This window comes from Mustela erminea, chromosome 16, assembly GCF_009829155.1.
Source record: "Mustela erminea isolate mMusErm1 chromosome 16, mMusErm1.Pri, whole genome shotgun sequence".
NCBI lineage: Eukaryota > Metazoa > Chordata > Mammalia > Carnivora > Mustelidae > Mustela > Mustela erminea.
The window spans coordinates 58912148-58925237 of NC_045629.1; the positions used below are offsets into that span (position 1 = coordinate 58912148).

Genomic DNA, 13090 nt, shown 5'->3' on the forward strand with positions numbered 1-13090 from the left:
GTACGTCAGAAAGACTGCAGCTCGCGAGTTACTGTATGGTAGAAGAAGGAGAATTATCTGAAATCTTATTGACGGTTGTAACACCAGAGATAATTCGGAATGTCCCATGACACATACAGTGACCTGAAGTGACTGGTAGGGTATTTTCCTCTGTGTGTGTGTGTGTGTGTGTGTTGCATATTCCCACCCTGCTTAGTTCTGATGGCTGTAGCTATCTGTGTTCAAGTTTGCCAGTGGTTGGGGGAGGGAGGAGTCTTCTATAAGCAAATGCAAAAGACTCCTACACCCAAATTGTTTCTTGATATATTAATCACATTGGAATAGTTTTGCATTTTCAAAACACATGTTACAGAAGAACTATTAATATTGCCATTTAAAAATTTTTTTAATATTCGAGTTATTTTATGAATAAATTTACTTGGTTAATTCCTGAAATGACTTAGTTAACCTTAACTTTGTCACACTTTATACTGATACATTTTTTACTTTCACTCTCTAAATACTTTATGCATCTTGGTCATCTGTATAATGTCAATCATATCCTGAGAGTTGAAAGTGAAATTATAATTCTAAATAATAAATTACTGCTGGAGTCTGTTACTAAAATAATGCATCAAATCATTTATATATAAAAATTTGAGACTTGCTTTCCCAAGTCAATTGCTGATAGAATTTGCCATTAACTACATCATATGGAGAGTGGGGTGGAGGGGCATACAAACAGGTGAAATGCCTTTGAAGTAAAAAAAAAAAAAAAAAAAAAAAAAAAAAAAACCTGGCAAATTCCTGGGCAAATAATATGCTTTCTGTTCCTTTATAGTGCTAAGGTATATTTTAAAGTGCCATTTAATAATGATGCTTTGCACTTAGTTACATGACACTATTCAAGGAAAAGCAATTTAAATACATTTTAGGAACAGAAAAACGTAATATAAAATAAAAAGCTTAAGTTAGTGTAATTGCTTTAAAGAAAAGGAGATTCATCAAATCCATAGGCTCAAAGGAATAATCATAGAAAAGCCAACTTCTGGTCAGGTATTATTTAAGATTTTTTTTTTTTAAGATTTTTATTTATTTATTTATTTGACAGACAGAGATCACAAGTAGGCAGAGAGGCAGGCAGAGAGAGAGGAAGGGAAGCAGACTCCCTGCTGAACAGAAAGCCCGATGCAGGGCTCTATCCCAGGACCTTGGGATCATGACCTGAGCCGAAGGCAGAGGCTTTAACCCACTGAGCCACCCAGGCGCCCCTATTTAAGATCTTTAACATTTAAAAAATGTTCTATAAAGTAAAACATCTACTACTACAACTATTTGGAGAAGTATTTACTTTTTAAAATAATATAATAAAAAATATTGGTTGAGGTTCTTTTCAGGACTTAAGTTACATTTTTAGAGGAAGGTTAGTTGCCAAGGAAAAGATTACGTGTTTGTCTAGTATTCTTATTCTAGGTAATTTTGATGATGGAAACAGCAAAAGGGAAGGGAAAATATTACATATTTGACAAAAACCATCTATTATTAATAAATTTGTTAATTTAATTTTCACTTCTTTAATGCACTTAAATAATTATTATATATAGACATTATCCTTCATTCTTTAGGTTTTTACTCACATTGACACAGTTGACATGAGTCTCCTAAACTCAGGCTCATCTGCTATTACTTCTAGGTATGGACATTCTTCTATCAGTAAATAAAATCTATTTTTAAATTTAAGCTATTTTTTCATTTAAAACTACCATTTTTATAATGAAATTATATGCACTGTGGAAAAACCCACAACAAAAAAGTTCTAATCATTGCACTCCTGACAGTCATAGCTACTATTTATTTTTACTTCTTTGTTTCAAGACATTAGTGTTTGTATATGGATGTATTTGGAAAAAAAAGAAAAATGGGACAGAGAAAAAGGGAGTAGGAGAGAGAGAGATACAAATAGTGTTTTTTGTTTGAACATTAAAGTTTCTTCATGTCATTAACTTTGAATCTGATTTTAATAATTATAAATGTATGATCATTTCTAATACATTCCCAAGTCAGTGAATATCCATGTTGCTTGTACACTGATAACTAGTGATATATTTTCCACCATATACAAATAGTGCATAGTTTGGAAACCATGTCAGATACCCCTCTCTGATTTTTTTTTTTTTTTAAATAACCTATTGAGTAGAACTACTAGGTAAAAAGGATACTGGTTTCTCTTACCCAATAAGGAGCATATCTTTAAATATAAATTTGACCTGTGTTTTGACTTAATTGATTTCTATTGAAACTTAAGGTGCTTTTATTCCTTCAATTAAACTGAAAGTGACATTTGCTAGATAAAGCTTCAACTCATAAAGATTCTTTGAAAATACATACAGGTGAAATAAAAGAGCAAAACATGCATTCCCCATTGAAATTATGAATAGGTTATGATCATTTTGTCAAGAAATGCCCAAGTGTCCCATGATATTAAATTAACCTAATATGCAGTTTTGAAATTCACTCTATCAAATTCTGAATATTCTGAAGAATTTAATAAACCAAATCAATTATATACCCCTTAATCATTAGATTGTTTAAATAAAGGTATCATCTAATTCTATAGAATAGAATTTTTCAAATATCTCAATTGTAATTTCACAAAAGTCTATTTTAATTAACAGAAAGTAGTGAAAGAGTGAAATCATACATAGATGTGCATAATTACCACACAGTATTATCGTGTGGCATCTTCTAGATACAGTTTAAGAATTTTCTTATAGCTTGACAAGACTTTAAGTTATCTCAGGGTAAGATCTATGTATTTCTTATATTTTTATTCATCAAGTATTCATTATCCCTCATAGTAAATTAGTATACATATGTTTAAAGTTATAAATATTTGTATTAATAAATTAATCAATTAATGACATTTTACTACCTATATTCACTCTTTCCATTGGGGATTTCTTCATAGAGTCCATTGACTTTATACTGTTTTATAGGTAACCAAAGTTCAAATTAAGCATTCCATTTCCATTGCCAATGGCTCAAGAGAATAATCAATGTTTTTCTCCCTGCCTCCTCACAAGGTACTTACTGTAAATTCCAACCTCTAAGGCAGGGTTTTTAAAGCACTTTGCAATTAGAATTCAAAGAGTTTGGAAACTTGCATGGGAAAAAGTTGTACCTTTATCTTCATTGATCTTTTAATTAAAACATATTATTTTCCTTTTGTTAAAAGTCGGGCAAAAATAATCTCTGATTTTGTGACTAATAAAAATCACAGATATTTTCATGTCATGTGAAATGTCATGAATATTTCAAAATATTGTTTATGATACTCTTTAAAATTAAAGAAATTATTAGCCCCACTGCATAAATATATCAGTATAAAAATACATATATATGTATGTATTAGTATCCATATGTATATTTGTATATAAGTCCATACATATGCATATTATTACATATAAGTGTACTACAATATTTAAAAATTTTTGTAATTATTTTGTTATTTATTTATAATTTCATTTGTATTTTGCTTTATGTATTTAGAAACACCATTCTAGGAAGAGTAGCATAGACTGGAAAGAGTCCTCGTTTAAGAATACAAAGATTAGGAATGGTATATTTGCTGACTTGTTCTGTAATGGCTGTGTTAATTTGCTTATTGGGATTATAGTGCTATCATATGATATTCTCTAGATAACATATTTCATTCTAGTAAGTTCCTTCAAGAGATACCAGTCTTAAGGGTGTAAAGATGCTAGTTGAGAAGGAAGACCAGTAGGTTCCTTTTAAGTCATACTATGTGGATGGGTCCATATTTTTCTCTACACTTGTATATCTTACTGGTCTTGCCAAAGCACCTGAGCTCATTCTTATTTTCCTAGGTATAGTTACAAGTAAGGTTTGGATCTTATGAGAGTTTAAACACAGGTTTCTTGTTTGTGTTTTGCAATATAATTTATAGCAATGAATTTGAATATATAAAATATACTTCTTTTTCAAGGCTAATAAAATTGTTACACATGGGAACTTATTAAAAGTTAAGAAAGTATTTGGCAGGTGTTCACTAGTTCCATTGTTTGTATACTAAAGAATGAAATCTAATATCCAGTGGCCATTTCTACTCCCCAGTAATGTTAAGTTGGAATACCAAGCTCATGTAGTGGTGACAGAGAGATATTTCTCAGATTTTTACAACATGAATATCTTCTTGAATCAATACTCCCCTTTCCTCCAAAGTTATCCTAAAAAAAAAAAAAAAGGAGCAAATCAATATTTTTCAGCCAAATTTCAAACGACTTATTCTAAAATATTTCTCAGAGTTATGAATTTCTATAATCTACAGGTTTTTTACTTTACTTAAACTTGCCTATTTTAAATTTATATATATCAATACAGATTAATACTTTGACAGACAATGTATTCTCTTAATCTCCTTAAGAGAGTATCTTCTAGTTTTATTTTTGTTGACTCTTCTGGCCAGTGACATGTCCTTTCTCTCTTGCTCTTTCTAAGTGAAAAGGACAGGTTAAAAAAAAAAATCTGACCCTTTGGTCTATTTCCACAATCATTATCATCAGGCTCTAGTATCAAGAGATCCTGAGTGGAAACTTGGAACCTCTTGGGTTTAATGCTTTAAATATAAGGGAAGTACAAGAAGGCTCTTTAAAATAAACTTCTTTAATTGAAATTTAATAAGAGAGTAGAGCTTAAATATTCTCCTCAAAAGAAAGTACACATTTATCATCACACCGTGTAGTTTAAATACCTTCCAATTTTGTTGATTATACTCCAATAAATCTAGTAAAAATTAAAAATAAAATTACTTCCACTAAAACTGATACTAACTTTTGAGAGGATTAAGGATAAAAGGCATTAAGATAAAAAATGATCAAAGGCTAAAAAGGAGAAGACACGAAACAGGGAAGGATATTAAGAAAATTATCAGAAGTGAGAAAGTAAATTAAAAAGTAAAAAAAAAAAATGAGGAAGAAAAAAAGCATAGAGAAGAATAAAAATAAGGACAAACCACAATAAGGGAAAACATAGAAGACATGAAATGAGTGTAAGATGGAGGTAATACAGTTAAAGTTTAAAAAGAAACTACAATCATGTCAAGAAGCATTCATTTCTCAAATGAAAGTGTAACAAACCTAGACAGACCTTTAAAGGCTGGAGGTGGAGGCTGTGAAATACAAAGACAATATATTTTGTGAAAAAGAGTTCTCTAATAAAATTAAATTTAAATAACTTGTGACTTGAACTTTATAGACTCTTAATCAGTTTCTTGAATACAAAATTTGCAAGATAGATATCTTTTTGAATATCAGTTTAATGTAGCTATTCAAAAGATTATTAATTTCCTACCTATGAAGGATGATAAAAATAAGTATCTCTAAGAAAACACACTATAAGGGAGCCTGGATGGCTCAGTGGGTTGAGCCTCTGCCTTCAGCTCAGGTCAAGATCTCAAGGTCCTGGGATCCAGCCCTTCATCGGGCTCTCTGCTCAGCAGGGAGCCTGATTCCCCCTCTCTCTCTGCCTGCCTCTCTGCCTACTTGTGATCTCTCTCTGTGTCAAATAAATAAATAAAATCTTTAAAAAAAAAAGAAAGCACACTATAGAAATATAAGAAATCATCAGATATACCTAAATATAGACAGTAGTGTTAAAATAGTTACACATAGGAAAATTCTAAGATGAGGTTCTTATGATATTATTATGTTTAGTGGAAATCTGTTTACTTCTAAAAGAATGTCACACTTGGGGAACTATAAAACATAAAGAAGAAAAACACCCATGTCTCATTATTATGTTGCTAGATAAGTATAAAGTATGTAGATTGGGAACTTTAAAACATCAAATGAATGTGGGCTCTTTATTCTTTTTGCTATCCAGTCAGTACACTGGCAGACAATTTTGAAAAGAAAACACATTTTACAAAAGCAATTATTCATTTTTATTTTGTTTACATTGCACTGAAAATTTACATCATACTTTTACAAAGTTTTTTTCATAAAAATATACTTCTTTACAAAAGTGTATGCATTAATATAAGAGGAGTAGCCAGTTGCAGAAGAAACATTGTTTAAACAAGATCTTAAATGTATTAACCTTAACATTAATGAATGAATCATTGTTATTGCAGTCATTTGAATAAACAAGAATAAATAACTGATGGCATAAAATTTAAAACAGCATCCTGTCAGTAGAGTACAATGTTGAGAAAATTGTATGAATTTCCAAAACAATGTATCTCAAAGTGGTTTACAAGAAATTCACTAAATGTTGTAGAGATAGATCCAAGCAGCGCTTCCGGGTGCAATGATTTCTCTTAGGCACTCTGTCTCATGATACAAAAAGTCGAGACTGTTTACAGAGTTTTCCGCATTTGAGAGGGACAACAACAAAGAGTTCACACTGGGTACAGAATTTATTCAACGAAGTAAAACATGCTATAAAAGGAAGACAATGGCCTATTAAATCAATATGCTGGCATTGCTGTGATACAGTTGTAAATGAGCCACCAATAATTTGCAAATGCAAATCTTAATTTGATGATGAAAGAAATCTGTCATATCTGAAACCTGCTTCTTGAGAATAAGAGTATAGAAAGTTTAAAATACATGAAAATTTGGAAAATCTACGACGTTAGGAAATAAATTTGTATTGGTGATTTGAAAGTGTAAATTTTTTTGTAGTCATTATATTTATGGACTGGTCCAAAATGTATGTCTAACTCACTGTTAGATAAAAGTTAAAAGCTTAAAATCTTATACTTCTAACTCCTTGTTGATTAAATTTCAAAACCATGTGAAATAAATTTGGAGACTCAACTGGAAGGAAAATAGGATATATCATAGATTAAATACAGTAGATTAATAGGTTCTATTTGGTCTTTCAAAAACTTTGGAAAGTGTGGTAAAGGATGATAAGTTTGGTGTCTCAGATAACTGCAAAATCATCACTATTACAGATAATTTTTGCCAGCTAGAGTGGTTTCTGGGTGACAAAACAGGCAGAAGTGAGGTGTTAAACACTGCCCCATGACTTATGGAATAATATTGGCTATAACATAATGAGGGAAATTGGGAGACTAGCACAATGATCTTGCCTTTGTAGAAACCATGACAACCAGTCTACAAAGAATAGCAGTATGACACTGAAGAACAAATACCAGAAAGAGTCAAATCAGAGTAGGCAGTCTTATCTCTTTTGTGGCATGAATTCACTCATAAACACTTCAGGGCATGACTCAGTCTGAAATAACCATGGAAATAAGGAAGACAATGACTCAATTAACAAGAACAGATACTGGATAGAGTGGTGTGAAATACAGACTCATGGGTATGATGTAGCTCATGACAGTTAAAGAGAAGTCAGTGATCTATTGACTCTTGTAAGTATAGCTCTTATTTTCTACCCTATATCTTTTTTTTTTTTAAAACCCAGTCCCTCTAATATACTTTATAAAGCACAGAAATACTGATAGTGGATGCTCCTCCAATATATGCAAATAAGTTTATGTTTTAGAATAATCTCCTTTTTAAAAAAAGCAAATAAACTGTGAGTAAGCACTCTCAGAGTGCAGCCAAATTTCTGTAAAACTCTCCATGGTAAACATGAAGAAGAATTATGGTCCAGTTTATGAAAAAACACTCTTCTCTATCATTCCTCAGGAAAAGGTGACCCAGCAAGTCCTGAAAAGTGTGCTTTAATTTGTTTAGCAGTGAACTAAATGTGCACTGTTTTGTGTGTCGATTTCCAAGCTTCTGAAGAAGGCAAAGAGTTGCCGAGTTAGACCATTGTGCAGACCGTGTTCAAGTTGGGATCGAAACGTACTGCCTTCCCTTCCACTGACTTTGCGTTGGTATCATACATGGGGTTTTCAAAAGCTGCTTGGCCATTGTTATTTTCATGAACTGAACATCCTGTATACTGTGTTTTGGGTGCAGTCCTGTTGATGAGAACATTGATTAGCTATGCGTTAATGTTCTTCTAGAAACAACAGAGTAGGACTCAAATATAACATACTTGAGTTATCATTCTTAATGCATAATGTAACTTCAAAATATTAATTGAGAAATCATAAGCTCAACACATCGAATTTGAACAATTCACCAGTCACTGGTAAACCCTGAGTGATTTTTATTATTTACATATAATACATATTAATGTACACTACCAATATGAGTAATACAAGTATAAATAAATGTATTATGGCTATTTTCATCAATTTAAATTTTCTGATGCAATAATAAACAACCATTGTGAATTTGCATGTATAACGTAAGTAATTATGGTGATGATAAAATGTATATCTCATTACTATCCATCCATCCATTCATTCATTTTTCAAATATTTACCAAGCATCTGTTATACCAGGCATGAGCTTGGACTTTGGATACAGAATTAAAAAAAAAAAAATACAAGGAAGGCATCACTCTCATGGAGCTCATAAGGTAGTAATAGAAAATAATCAATAAATAAATATTTATAAATGAGTTAAAATAAATGAGTTAAATGAGGTAAAATAAAATGAGTTAAATGAGTTAAAATATAATAAATGAGTTAAATGAGTTAAATGAATGAGTTATTGAGTTAAATGAGTTAAAATAAAAGGAGTTAAATGAGCTAAAATAAAATGAGTTAAATGAGTTAAAATAAAAATAAATAAAATAAGAAAAATAGCTAATAAGAAGTGTTCTGATAAAAAGGAAAGCTGTTGATATGACAGGAAGTAACAGGGACCCACTTTAGGAACAGTAATAAGAAAACGTATCTCTGAGGTAGTAAAATGTAATCTGAGACTTGAAGGACAAGAAGAAGCCAGTTCTGGACTAATTAAAAAGTATTTCAGAATGAGCAGACAACTAACATTGAGGCCTAATTTGGGATGGTACCTAGAGTATCCTAAAAACATACTCAATTTCCTTAAAAATGACATATATAAGAACAGGAAACTCAAAATCTCAAAGAAGAAGTGACTGTACTGATAACTAAGTCATGAAAATAGTTTCCAAAGAATTACTGTTAACTGATCATTTGGTTTTACTTAACAAAACACATGGACTCTAGGCCAGCTAGTATAACTTGCTGGTCCTGATTCCTTCTTCCTTTTTTATTTCTCTCTCCTTTGGCATTTCCGATTTCTCGTTTCCCACATTCCACTGGATGATTTGCTGACGTTCATTATGGTATAAAGGCGGACTTGCTCCTACCTGTTTCTGGGACCTAATTACTAAAATGGATATACCTCAAAATAGATCTGCTTCTCAACTCCTATGTTTACAACCAAACACCACAAATTTCAACTACTTTATCGTATTTTGCATTTGTATTATATTATTTTATTATCCCTAATGCATTTTCTGAATCTTTCTCTGTATTAAGGATTGTTAGATGACTTGTATGGCAATACATTTTGTTAAAGCTATCTTAAGTTTCTTTGAATGGGATCACCTAAATAGTTATATTGTTTACAACTTGCTCCTGCCAGGTGCATAATTCTAATGAATAATATTTGTCTCTATTTTTTCAAACTATATTCACAATAAAATCCAGAAGAAAGGGACACCTGGGTGGCTCAGTGGGTTAAAGCCCCTGCCTTCGTCTCAGGTCCTGATCTCAGGGTCATGGGATGGGAGATGGGAGCCTGCCTCCCCCACCCCCACTGCCTCTCTGCCTACTTGTGATCTCTCTCTTTCTGTCAAATAAATAAATAAAATCTTACAAAAAAAAAAAAAGCAACATCATTTTCTTCTAATTAAGCAAGAATCATGAAGAGATAAAGAAATGTTATAAAAATATTGAACAACAGCTTTAAGGAAAATAATACCAAGTTTCAGAAAAGTTTACAACATCAACAAAAAGTAACTTAAAATGAATTGAACTTTTACTTATAAGAGCTAAACCTATTATACTCTTTGGAGAAAACATACAGGTAAATCTGTTCTGGATTCATGACCTTGAATCTGGCAATGGTTTCTTAGATATGACACTTCAAGAACCAATAACAAAAGAAAATAGATAAATTGGACTTTACCAAAATGAGGAACTTTTATATATCAAATGACACTATCAAGAGAATGAAAATACAACTCATAGGAAGGGGGGAATATTTGTAAACCATATATGTGTCATGAGTCTAGTTTCCAAAATCTATAAAGAACTCTTAAAATTCAACAACAAGACAAATGACTCAATTAAAAAATGGGCAAATACTTGAATAGGCATTTCTTCAAAAGAAAATGGCCAAGAAGCACTGAAGAGATGCTCAGTGTCATTGGTAATTAGGGAAATGCAAATCAAAACTACAATGGGATAGGACTTCACACATACATTAGGATGACTATAATAAAAAGAAAGAAAAAGAAAAGAAAAGAGAAAATAACAAGTGTTGGCGTGGATGTGGAAGAAGTAGAACAGTCATACCTTGCTGGTGGGAGTATAATATGGTGCAGTTGCTCTGCAAAACAGTTTGGTGCTTCCCCAGTAAGTTAAATGAACGATTACCACAAACCCCAGCTATTCTGTTTTGGGGTATACACCCCAAAGAATTAAAGCCGGTGCCCAAACAAAAACTTGCACAAGTGTCTATATCAGCACTATTCACAACAGCCAACATGTAGGAGCAATCCAAATGCCCATCAACTGATGAATGGACATATTTAAACAAAACACATTCAAACACTGTGGAATATTATTCAGACACATGCTATAACATGGAAGAAACTTGAAAACATTATGTTAAGTTTAAGAGACCAGGTATAAAATATCCCATAGTATGTGATTCGATTTATATGAAATACCCAGAATAGGCAAACAAATGCAGATAGAAAGCAGATTACCAGTTGCCTAGGGCAGGGATAGGAGGAGTGGGGGATGACTGATTAGAGGGCACAGAGTTTCCTTTTGGGATGATGGACATACTCTGGAACTGGCAGTGGGGGCCCCATGACATTGTGAATATACTAAGTGCCACTGAACTATACACCTAGGATGGCTTAAATGGTTTCATGTTATGCATATTTTACAAAAATAGTTTTTAAAGAAAGATCAGAATAGCCTGCTTTATAGATAAATTTAGTGATGAGTTTTTCTCATTAATAAAATCTGATATTGACAAACAAGGCCTAAGGTGCTGCTAAAATTCAATAGTTACACATTCATGTAATATTAAATAAACCATTCTTAGATAATCTAGACTGAAATTCATAATAATATCAGTTTTCAAAAATATATAATAACAGTCATTTAATTATCCCATTATCTACATATCTTTTTCTTGATAAAGGATAGTCCCAAAGAGCAGACAATTTTATAATGAAGCCACTTGGGATGTTGGAAAGGACATAATAAACAAGGACAAACTAATAAAATGTACAGTCATATAGTTGATATATCAGAAACACAACATTAACTGCATAGTCTAAAAGCAGCAAAAGAAAAAAGGAAGATTAGAGGATTTTACCATCTGTCTGCCTGGGTAAAATTGGTCAGCATTGTCATGTGAACTAAAGAGGTCTGGACACAAGCTTCTTCTTAGTTCTCTAAATAAATCTGGCAGCAGGTATCACATCTTTGATTTAAACCTTAATCTGGTTTTGTATCCCTAAAGGCTCATTATGGATAATGCAAAACTAACTGACACAATTAAGTATGTACCAGGAAATCTATAGTCAAAAGTAGGAAGGGTTAAGTTGAATGTTTGTGGGAATGAACAGAGCAATTTTTGTTTTATTGTGTTGTGGTGATGGGAGGCAGTTCGGGGAAATAAGGTTTTTAACAACAGTTGCAATATCTGGCACACATTATTTTCAACAACCCAGGAGAAAATGGAAATTAGGATTTGAAAGAGAATACTAAAAGGAACATGAAATTGAAGATTTTGGAAATGTTTTGTAGGTGAAATCAACAAACTTACCTTTGTTTATAAAGATAAAATCCAAATCCTGCAAATATAAGTGCAAAAAAAGGCACAAGAATAGCAATGGCCACAGAACTACTGTTGGTACCATGAGGCTGATTTGAAGAATTTGAGCCTTCTGACGTGTTCAGTCCTATAAGATTAAAAAAAAAAATCAACTTTATTTGATCACAATTGATTTTTATATTTATGAACCCATCACTTTCTTTCTTTCTCAAGATATCTATTTGGAAAGAACCTAGATGTCCATCAACAGATGAATGGATCAAGAAGATGTGGTATATATACACAATGGAATACCATGCAGCCATCAAAAGAAATGAAATCTTGCCATTTGTGACAACATGGATGGAACTAGAGCGTATCATGCTTAGCGAAATAAGTCAAGCAGAGAAAGACAACTAACATATGATCTCCTTGATGCAACATGGGGGCTTAAGTGGGTAGAAGAAGAATCAATGAAACAAGATGGAATTGGGAGGGAGACAAACCATAAGTGACTCTTAATCTCACAAAACAAACTGAGGGTTGCTGGGGGGAGGGGGTTTGGGAGAAGGGGGTGGGATTATGGACATTGGGGAGGGTATGTGCTTTGGTGAGTGCTGTGACGTGTGTAAACCTGGTGATTCACAGACCTGTACCCCTGGGGATAAAAATATATGTTTATAAAAAATTAAAAAAAATATATCTATTTGGAAATGTACATAGGAAACAAAGGTAATTCATGAAACTCCTTCAACTCTTTTCCGTACAAGTTCGTAGAGAGCATTCTATGTATAAGGCATTTTTCCAGGGAAGGAGGCAGAATAAAAAATAAGCAGGGTCTCTGAACTGAAGAGTTTATAGCATTGTGGAAAGAATGACATGACAGAAATAAGCGTAGACATCAAGCATGAATTAATGATCAATGTGCTTTAGGAAGAGAAGAAATAATTCCATCTGGTGGTGTGTAGGAATGTATTCGGGAGAATATACAAGTGAGGCTGGCTTTGAAGAATTCATAGAACAATGGATGAAGAAGGAAGCAGGACCATCATAAGCCCAGAAGTGGGAAGGTGAGCGGCATATTTAGAAGCTGTGACAAGCACTGGTTGTAGCTGTGTGGAAAGGATGTAGAGAGAAGTATGTATCAATGTGGTAGGAGTAGGATGCTAAAATGGAAAACTGTGGTCAGGTCC

General features: G+C 32.5%; 1 protein-coding gene across 5 annotated transcripts in view; it reads right to left on the bottom strand.

Annotated features, from left to right (window-relative positions):
- Positions 1-5932: 5932 nt before the first annotated feature.
- The window catches only part of CSMD3 (CUB and Sushi multiple domains 3), a 1246643-nt gene continuing 1239485 nt past the window's right edge, over positions 5933-13090 (bottom strand). For all 5 annotated transcript variants that reach the window (XM_032316321.1, XM_032316320.1, XM_032316319.1 and 2 more), the window contains 2 exons: positions 11910-12045; positions 5933-7939 (listed from right to left, as the gene is read on the bottom strand). In XM_032316321.1, the coding sequence (XP_032172212.1) occupies positions 7780-7939; positions 11910-12045 (296 nt within the window). In that variant the 3' untranslated portion in view covers positions 5933-7779. The remainder of the gene's footprint in view (positions 7940-11909; positions 12046-13090) is intronic.